The 10,363-nt window shown below is 25.3% G+C and overlaps 1 protein-coding gene across 1 annotated transcript; it reads right to left on the minus strand.

Moving 5' to 3' along the window:
• Window positions 1-1,262: 1,262 nt before the first annotated feature.
• Window positions 1,263-8,855, minus strand: LOC126905908 (uncharacterized). The gene is made up of 3 exons (XM_050686043.1): window positions 8,692-8,855; window positions 5,704-5,733; window positions 1,263-2,088 (listed from the first exon to the last, which is right to left on the minus strand). The coding sequence occupies exons 1-3, from the start codon at window positions 8,774-8,776 to the stop codon at window positions 1,622-1,624; spliced, it is 582 nt and encodes a 193-aa protein (XP_050542000.1). The 5' UTR covers window positions 8,777-8,855; the 3' UTR covers window positions 1,263-1,621.
• Between the last annotated feature and the right edge of the window lie 1,508 nt (window positions 8,856-10,363).

The following is a 10,363-nucleotide window of genomic DNA, read 5'->3' on the forward strand; positions in this document are numbered from 1 at the left end:
CGTTGACTGTATACTTTTTTATCGTGACTTATTGCACGGATGCAGGATAAATTTATGAATGCAAAGGTTATTTTTATGCGCTTCTCAGAAAACGAATTGTTTTGTGGGGGTATATTACTTTTATTATTATTGGTATATTATTTTCTTAAAACATATTAAACATACAGCTCAATGAAGTATAACGATAATACTATTGAACGAAAGAAGGGTAGTTATGAATGACAATATAGTTTGTGTCAACTGGTGGCGAGGAGTTTGCATAAAACATACAAGCTCTATATGGCGTCAATAGGATTGAAAATAAACACCAGATTTTGGCCAAAAACTTGGCAGATAAAACAAGCAAATTATAATTAAAGAAACTATTTCAAAAATTAGTAATTTTTTTATGTTATCCTTCATAAATAAACAAATAAAATTAATTTATCATTAATAGTCAGTTAAACATTTATGAAGTTAATAATCTTTTTAATACTAATTCTTATACTATATTTTTTGTTGTATTTATATTTTTGTAATTTTTAGAAATAATTTATGATAAATATAAAAAAAAGGCTTATATATATATAAAAATATTTTAATATTTTAATAAAAACAATGCAAACACTTTGATATTGGTTACTATTTGTTATATATATATTTTTTAAATTATTAGCTATGTAATACTTTTTAAGTTCATCCCTAATACCTTTTGAGGGTGAAAATTTTGTTTTTTTAAATAGAAACACATTTTTTGAATTTAATTATATGTTTGAGGTTGCATATACGCAACATTTATTATCAAAAGTAATACGGCATATTTTTTTTAGTTAATAAATACATCAACTGGCACCAACAAAATGTAACCAACAAAAACATGTTTAAATAATTTTTATTTTGTAAGTAATAAAATGGGTTATAATAAAAAATCATTCTGTATATATTTTTTGATTTTTATTCATTAATAGAGTTAATTGTTAATGTGCTTTAAATTCATTCATTACTTAAATATATAAAACACGCATTCCATTTTGTTGGGTTTTACTAGTCATGTCTGTTAAAATTTTATAAATTAAGAAATAGTAACAAATAAATATACTTCTTCAAAAATTAAAAATATTCTAAAAGTGTATAATATGAATATTGAATAATATTATAATAAAAGAAAGTTAATTTTAACTATCTAATAATCTAATAACAAAATAAAAAAAAACAATTTTTTTTTTTATTTTTCATTTTATTTNATAATATTATAATAAAAGAAAGTTAATTTTAACTATCTAATAATCTAATAACAAAATAAAAAAAAACAATTTTTTTTTTATTTTTCATTTTATTTTACATTTATACATTGAACTTGGTTGTATTTAACCTTTATTGTCTCTTGCTTAGTTATTTCAATAATATTGTTTATATCTTCTTCACTTAGTGAATTTTGATTGGACGAAGAGCCTTCATTTAAGTTAGACGTTTTATTTTCATTATACATGTTATAATAATAATAAAGCCATTGTCTACCATCATTTGAATTTACTCGAAAGAAGTTCTCGTTGGTTATATAATGATAAGCATGTATACATACATAAATACCACAATCAGTACAATTATATTGCTGTATGGCATTTTTGGCAAGAATGAATTGTCATTCACTCGCAATTGGTTTGGGTATTGAATTATCATAGAATGTTCTTATATTAAAGTAAGAACTCATTATGAAATGTAAAATTTCATATAAATTTATTCTAATTATTTTTTCTGAATCTAAAATAATTATTTGTTTTGAAACCAAATTAATTACTCCCAAAACCCAATGATAACTGAAAGCTGATGAACCAACGTGTATATTAACTAAAATAATTGTTTTTTCTTGAGTTATTAAATTTGTCATATATTCGATGTAAGGAGAAAAATTTTTTTCACGAATACAAATATAGATATATGACGAAACGTATAAAATAGTGTCTTCCTTCTTGTTTTCTTTTATAAAACAATTTATAACATCATCAATTACATCTCCAAATATAAATCTACCGCGTCTTAATGACTTCACAGTATTCGTTACTTTCGTAGGCGCAGAAGGAACTTTTAGTCTTTGAATATCTGTGTTATCTAAAAATGCAAAAACAAATATTTAAATTAAAATATTGAAATGTATTACATTATATATAATATATTATTAAATAAAAATTAAAATCATCATTACATTATTATATTTTTCATTAAAATCTGAACTAAGCTATGATACATACTGATAGCAAATCATTGATGCTAAGATATATATGTGATAGTACAATACATTACATCTCTCTTAACAAACTTTTTTTTTCTCATTAAATTTAAACAAGAAAAATACACTAATAATAATAAATAATTTTTAATCCTTCTTTATATTTATATAGTTATACAATTTAGTTTTCCTACCATATTTATTTAATCTATACTTGTCATCCTCTTCTTTACTTCCACAGAAATTGTTTTATACTGTTATCTTCATTCTCTTTTTGTTCTAAGCTTGCATCCTTTTTTTTGTTTTTTGTCATTGGATTTTATTGTTTTGTACCTGAAGAGTTTGAGATATTCATATTACTTTAATTTGTCCTTTTAATTCTATTATTTTCATCAAATAAGATTATCGATCTTGTCTTTCTTTCTGAAAATTATTTTTATTTTAGGATTTATAATTAATTTTCTGTTTCTTACATTTTATCATAATAATATTTTTTAGTTCAGCCCATATTTCATGATTCTTTATATTTATTTATTACCTTTGGTTTCAATAACTCATTTCGTATTGGCAATTTAATCTTATATATATTACTAAATAATAATTGACTATGTGATATATTTATTCTTGAAATTTGCGAATTCTTATATCCAATCAGCATGGCTTGTAATTCTACTTTTACCTCATTCCTTTTCTCTAAATTTGTTTTGGTATTACTATAGATTTTTATGCAAATCTAGTGCTTCTTAAATAATAATGACTAGAACCGTTTATTTTGAAATTTCACTTTTTACTAAAATTTTTCATCTGGATTACATTAAACAGCATATTATCTGCTCTTAAAATATTTGGTTTACCATGTATTGCAAAATTATTTTTTAATATTTCTTTGAAATTTTCAGATTTTTATAAAGTTTCTATTTTTTGGTTATATTATTTCAATCCACTTTGAATAATAGCCTCTAAGTATTAGAAATAAGTGTTTTTTATAATCAAATATATCACATTTTATTTTTTGGAAATTAAAATCAGGGAATTCCTTTATTATAACTGTATTTTTCACATACATTACATTCGCTTATTATATTTTCTATTTCAGTATTCGTATTGTTCCAATAAAATAACATTTTTGTTCCACTCTTCACCTTCACTATTTCTATATGTGAATCATGTTCTTAATTCAGAATTATTTATCTCATTGATTTTGATACAGTTATGTGACTCTCGATGAACACTAATTCTTCTTTAACATAGATATCACTTCTTGTATTAAAATAAAAATTAATACTTTCAGGTACTTTTGTTTTAGTTTTTGTCCATCCTTATATGAACATATTTTTGAATTCCAGCAACATAAAATCTGTATTAGTTTTCTCTTGTAGTTTGTTTTTTATTTCTATTCTAATATTTATTCAATGAAAACCATTATTTACTCTAACATTGTTTTATTTTGTACATACTTTTCTAATTGCATTTGCTATAAACATTTTATTGCCTGGTTCATGAACTACCTCAATATATACTTAGTTATAATTTAATTCGTTGTAACTTTTAACATGAAATTTGATAAATATATTTTATTAGTGAAATCAGTGGTAAATTATCAGGTTGTACGTTAGTTCTCTGGTCATAAATAATTTGATCAAATATAATACATGCAAATAAATTGCTAAAAATTCCTTATCAATTTGCCCTTAATTATATTCTACTGGTGATGCACAACACACTGGTTACTATTTTGAAATTGTTTTTCTTTCTTGTATTTAATGGCATCTACAATAACAGTCTATCCTTCTGATAGTATTTGTTTAGTTTGAACTTTTCTAATTTCAGCTTATCTTAGATGTTCTATAGCCTCTTTTAAGTTAAACTCTCATTTTTATCATTTTCTACTCATTCATGAGTATCAGAATCATTGGCCCCTCGAATAAGTTTATCACAAAGAAGTTCTTCTTTATCTGTAAACTCGCAGACTTCATATAAAGTTTTGATTTCTGTTAAGAAATTATCAAATGATTCTCCTTTTACTTTTTGGCCATCTATTATAGAATAGAAATCTTATATATAATATATTTTACTTTGAATTATAGTATGTATAAAATATCACGTCCTTATATTTCTTTGTTTTTAAATTTAAAATTTTAAAAATATTATAAACATCCAATGTATCTACTGACACGGTACCGTGTTTCCCTCAGCCGCAAATCACGTTATCAACCTAAATGAAAATGTATCGGGATCAGAATCAAATGTGCACAGTAGGGTGGTCCTTATTTTTTTTTTCGAAATTTGATCGGGCCACCCCCCCAATTTGTTCTTAACTATAAAAAAATGGTTCATACTTAATTTTGTTAATTTTGGTCAACCCTAAGCCGTGCCTCAAGAGGGTTGAAAACTCGGTAATAAGGGTAGTTTTTCAGTTATTGTGGTTTATCTCAAAAACTATGACATTTACGTAAACGTTTATAAGAAAAAAATTGTAGATATTAATATTCTAAATAATAAAGTTCATTACTAAAAAAGTCGTAAGTCAAGTATTTACCTCGTAAAAGTTAAAAGTTCAAACATTTTTTAAAAAAGGTGATTTTCAGTTTTTTGCGATTAAATCCTAAAGTATTAACAATAGAAAAAAATAACTTATTATAAAATGTTTTTAAAATTAAATTTACAATAATATTTGTTATAAATGTTTTTCTCATAAAATGACTCATTCTATCACAAAATAACAAAAACTCGGTTTTATACTATAATAAATTTTATATTTATATAAAATTCTACACCTATAAGCTAAGGACCACCTTAGTGCACAGTGGTCTAGTGGTAAGGTTTGTCTATACGACGTCTTGGGTCGCNTTACAATAATATTTGTTATAAATGTTTTTCTCATAAAATGACTCATTCTATCACAAAATAACAAAAACTCGGTTTTATACTATAATAAATTTTATATTTATATAATATTTATATAAAATTCTACACCTATAAGCTAAGGACCACCCTAGTGCACAGTGGTCTAGTGGTAAGTTTTGTCTATACGACGTCTTGGGTCGCGGGTTCTAATCCAATACCGTGTCTCTTTTTTTCACATGATTTCCGGTACACTTTCTATAACCAGCCGTCAATCCCCGGCGGCCGTGTTACTACACTAATTAAGTTCAGTGTGGTTGCTATCATTCTTTCATCATTCTCTTTGTCAAACCCAATAGCCAGTAAATAAATTTTAAACGACTTTTTAAATCGCTTATAGTTTTCATTTAGTTACTGATAACGAATCAGTATTGCTACAAAATATGTGATAATATTATACATTACAAATATATTTAAAGTAAATTCATAAATAATTCTGTACAATTTTTTGAACTTCAGCTTAATTAATGCTTGTGTTCGGTATATATACAAAAAATAATAATTTTCATAAGATTAAAATCATTTTTCTTTTAACAAAATAAATGTAAGCTACGATATAACACAATAATAAAATATCAAATTCACATAATTACCTGGAATACCACTTACACATTTTAAGCAATCTAAAATAAAAAAAAAATCATAGAAAATATCATATTTATTTGTTATTATTATGTATTTTAAATGTTTAAATGTTCGTCTCAAGAAATATATTTTTTCTTTTTTCAGTTTATATTTATGTACAAATGATACGTTTATTATTACCCACTCAATTACTTGTGAAATTAATACAAAAAAAAAAAAATTGTGTTTTTTAGTTAAATATAATCCATTATTTATAAATTATTAATTACTTTTTCCTTATAACTTATACAGTTAACAATTTTATTTTTTTAAACAGTGACATACAACGTTTGCGATTGAACTTAGAATATATTATTAGTTTATCAGATTTTATTCTGCTTGGATAAAAATATATCAATAATTATAACACAGTTAAACTATTCATTGGTAAGAAGAGCGTGTGTAAACTTGAAAATTAACAAATAAACAAGTATACATATAGTGATTATTTAATTGACAAAGTTAACAGACATTCTTATACACTGTAAAATATTATATATTTCGACATTGAGAATTTATTATAATTATTTTTCAAGTTCGTTTTTATTCAGTCTCGAATCATATTTTAAAGGAATACCCGTCCAACAAACGACTATTTTGCCACCCTTATGTTGTACTATTTTTATAATTAGGTATTATTAAGATNTTACTTGTGAAATTAATACAAAAAAAAAAAAATTGTGTTTTTTAGTTAAATATAATCCATTATTTATAAATTATTAATTACTTAATTATNTAATCCATTATTTATAAATTATTAATTACTTTTTCCTTATAACTTATACAGTTAACAATTTTATTTTTTTAAACAGTGACATACAACGTTTGCGATTGAACTTAGAATATATTATTAGTTTATCAGATTTTATTCTGCTTGGATAAAAATATATCAATAATTATAACACAGTTAAACTATTCATTGGTAAGAAGAGCGTGTGTAAACTTGAAAATTAACAAATAAACAAGTATACATATAGTGATTATTTAATTGACAAAGTTAACAGACATTCTTATACACTGTAAAATATTATATATTTCGACATTGAGAATTTATTATAATTATTTTTCAAGTTCGTTTTTATTCAGTCACGAATCATATTTTAAAGGAATACCCGTCCAACAAACGACTATTTTGCCACCCTTATGTTGTAATATTTTTATAATTAGGTATTATTAAGACAATTTGTCTTTTGTTATTATTACCCGTGAAAACAACCTCTAAAGAGATTTTTCTTCAAGAAGAGAAGTACGGGTATGGTATTGCACACTTAAAATACTTTAAATATTTCATAAAAACAGTTACTTAAATTGTTTTTATCAAAAAAGCCTTTTTAGAACTGACCGGTCATAAATATCTTTATTGAATTTATACTTTCACCTCATTTCATGTAGTGTAAATATCCTGTATCATTACTACTAGAGAGTTAATTTGGTCATAAAATGGTTATTTTTATTAATCTAGGCTGTTGTAGTATACCCAATGCCTTGCATTATACATCTTACAATTATCAATGAAAAATTTATATTCTGTCTAACATATAACATATATACAAAGAAATAATTTATCTTTCATAATACTTATACTACTGTACACATTGTATTATTAGATTTATAAATCCCAACTCAATCATTATTATCCACGTGTCTTATCTTAAAATCATGTGATGTTTAATTTTGTCACAATAAAAATATATTAACTAAAAGACGCTGAGGAAAATATCCCTATGTTAGGTGGAGGTATTTAATATACTATAAAAAGATCAAATAGCATCACAAACTTTGGCATTGGATTCTTTATCAAATCTCATCCTGCACTTTTAAGAATTCAATACGTTCGTATACATTTTTTTACAAATCGCGGTCCTTTGTTGTAGTCGGTATGTTTGTCTGTTTACTCATATGTGTTAAAAAAACTTTTTATAAGATATATTCTCAATTTCTTCATGGGTATAAATATTAGTACATTAAACAAGATTTTGAATTTGAAATTCCAACATAGACTCAATTAGCGCTCAATGCATTTTCAAATCAATAAGTATTAACTTAAATAAAAGGTAAGCCAATTAGATATATTCCATATATTCAGAATTAAAAATCTGAACAAAGAATGATAAAGCAATAGATCTTTACATTTATATCCTCCATTTATAAGATAACCATCTCGACTGTATATCGAACAGAAGATCTCAGGCCACTGCAAGAATACGTCGATGAAATATCTTCTTTAAATAATCAAATAGTGCTAACTCTTCGACTGGGTGTCAAGAATACCTCAACATAAAATTTATAGTACTTGTTAATTACATAATTAAACATCAACAAAGAGTAACAAGTTTTCTTATTTTTTTATCTACTTGTATTTATTGTTGTAAGCTCTCGAACTCTAACCTAGGTACTAACCAATTTGATCAAATATTCATACATACTAACTTAATCAATAGACCACCCCAAACTCTTGTATTCTTATTAAAATGATTATTACAATGCACACTGTTGTTATACTCGTGCATAACTTACTTTAATATATTACCATTTAAGTAAATTAATATTTTTAATAATATTTCTGTAACCGAATAACATATTATCCATTATAAGTAGACATTAAAAAGACGAAAACAATTTTAACTTACAACACAGCTATGCCAAGAGAATTTAAACATGAAAATATAGATTTCACATTTCCTCAATAGTATATGATTCATTAAAAGCTAAAATTACTTATTGGTTTTCATAAATAACCATAGAATAATTAATGTAAATAACATTGCTGAATGATATCAATAATTAGATATAAATAGAATAGATATAAATCCGCAACTATATTCAACTGTTTTGCTATTTAATAAAAGTAGACGATTTAGTTATACTATTAATTAGAAATTATAACACTATATACTGTTAAAAAAGTATTTTTTAACATCATCACATTTTAATATGATATAATAATATAAACTCACCTTGTATCATATTTTTTATACCGTATACTTTGAATGTAATTATTAAAACTAATAGAAATGTACAAAGCAAAATTTTTTTACACATTGTTATATAACTTCGCTCTACTGAATAAAATTTATATAAAATTAAGAAATATAACCATAAAATATCTTTATGAAACTCTTTAACAACAACTTTATTTTAAAGTTCTATTTAATTTAGCTAATTTTTAATAATAAATGTCATATATTTTTATAATTACAACAGCTATTACTCATGATTTACATTTTCTAAACTAAACACACTTAAAATGTCGTAGAATAAATTAATACAGTGTACCTTAAAAATGATTATACTAAGTTAGATTCATTATCTGTGAAATCACAAAATTAAAATAATCTAACTTTATTATAATATTAACTCACAAATCATAGTTACATTTCAAATATTTCTCCGAAATTTACTCCAGGTATAATATATTCAATGTTTTTTATTTAATTTATTACGGGTATGGTTTTTATAAAGTATAAAACGCAATAGTATTTTGTTTTCGAATTTTTTAGTGAACTACCAAATACAGTATTTTTAATGTAATAAAATTATATTAATTTAAATATTTTCTATTATGCTTCTAGTTATTTTAAATTTATTTAACTGTAGATTAATAATAAAATTCTTTATTTATTATTTCAATTTTAATAATTTATAATGTAGCAATTGTTTTATAAATGTTTGACGCTTTTAACAATTCGATAGCAATATTGTAGACTTGTAAAAGGTCATAACATAATCATATTTATGCACAATCTGACTTATATCTGACTTATATTTTAGCTANAGTGATTAAACCTATGATATTGTACGGTGCCCTGGTCTGGTGGACCAGAACAGCACTCATTACAGCTAGGAAAGAACTTAGTCGCATACAGAGAATGGCTGCTATTGCCATCACTGGAGCATTAAGAACTACACCAACGGTCGCATTAGAGGCACTAATTGGATTGCCTCCTCTGCATCTAGAGGTGAAAGCACATGCCAAAGCTACAGCACTAAGATTCCACAACTTAGGTATGTGGACTCTGGAGAGTGATACAACAGAACATGGTAAAACACTAAAAGAGATAGACAAGGGCTTTTTAGAATACCCCTTGGACTATATCAAACCGGTTCTTAAGAATAACATTCCCTACAAAGTGGAGATCACTACACGTATAGAATGGAATATTAACCACCTGACTGACAAAGGAGGATTTGTGATATATACAGATGGATCCAAAAAATCAGGAAAGGTAGGTGCTGGAATTTGGGGCTTAAAGCCACGAATAAATGTCAGTATGTCATTGGGCACAACACCCTCTGTTTTCCAAGCAGAGGTGATGGCGATACTGGTAGGGGCTCAGAACCTGCTGGTATACAAAAATAGGAAGATAACTATCTTAAGTGATAGTCAAGCGGCTTTGAAAGCACTCTGTAACGATCAGGTGAATTCAAAGCTGGTCCTCGAATGCAGGGAAACTTTAGAATCACTATCGAGGTTCAACAAAGTTACACTAGCGTGGGTACCAGGACACAACGGTGTCACTGGAAATGAGAATGCTGACTTTCTAGCCAGGAAAGGAGCAGAGAACACCTATGTTGGACCAGAACCAGTGGTAGGGCTCACTGAGCAATCGCTCAAAGCGTTACCCAAGA

This window comes from Daktulosphaira vitifoliae, unplaced genomic scaffold (assembly GCF_025091365.1).
Source record: "Daktulosphaira vitifoliae isolate Bord-2020 unplaced genomic scaffold, ASM2509136v1 Scaffold_4, whole genome shotgun sequence".
NCBI classification, from domain to species: Eukaryota; Metazoa; Arthropoda; class Insecta; order Hemiptera; family Phylloxeridae; genus Daktulosphaira; species Daktulosphaira vitifoliae.

Coding starts and splice junctions, on each gene's coding strand:
- LOC126905908 (XM_050686043.1), bottom strand. CDS start 8,776: ATGTGTAAAAAAATTTTGCTTTGTACATTTCTATTAGTTTTAATAATT. Junction 5,734..8,691: donor TATAAAAAATATGATACAAG/GTGAGTTTATAT, acceptor TTTTTATTTTAG/ATTGCTTAAAATGTGTAAGT. Junction 2,089..5,703: donor ATGTGTAAGTGGTATTCCAG/GTAATTATGTGA, acceptor TTGCATTTTTAG/ATAACACAGATATTCAAAGA.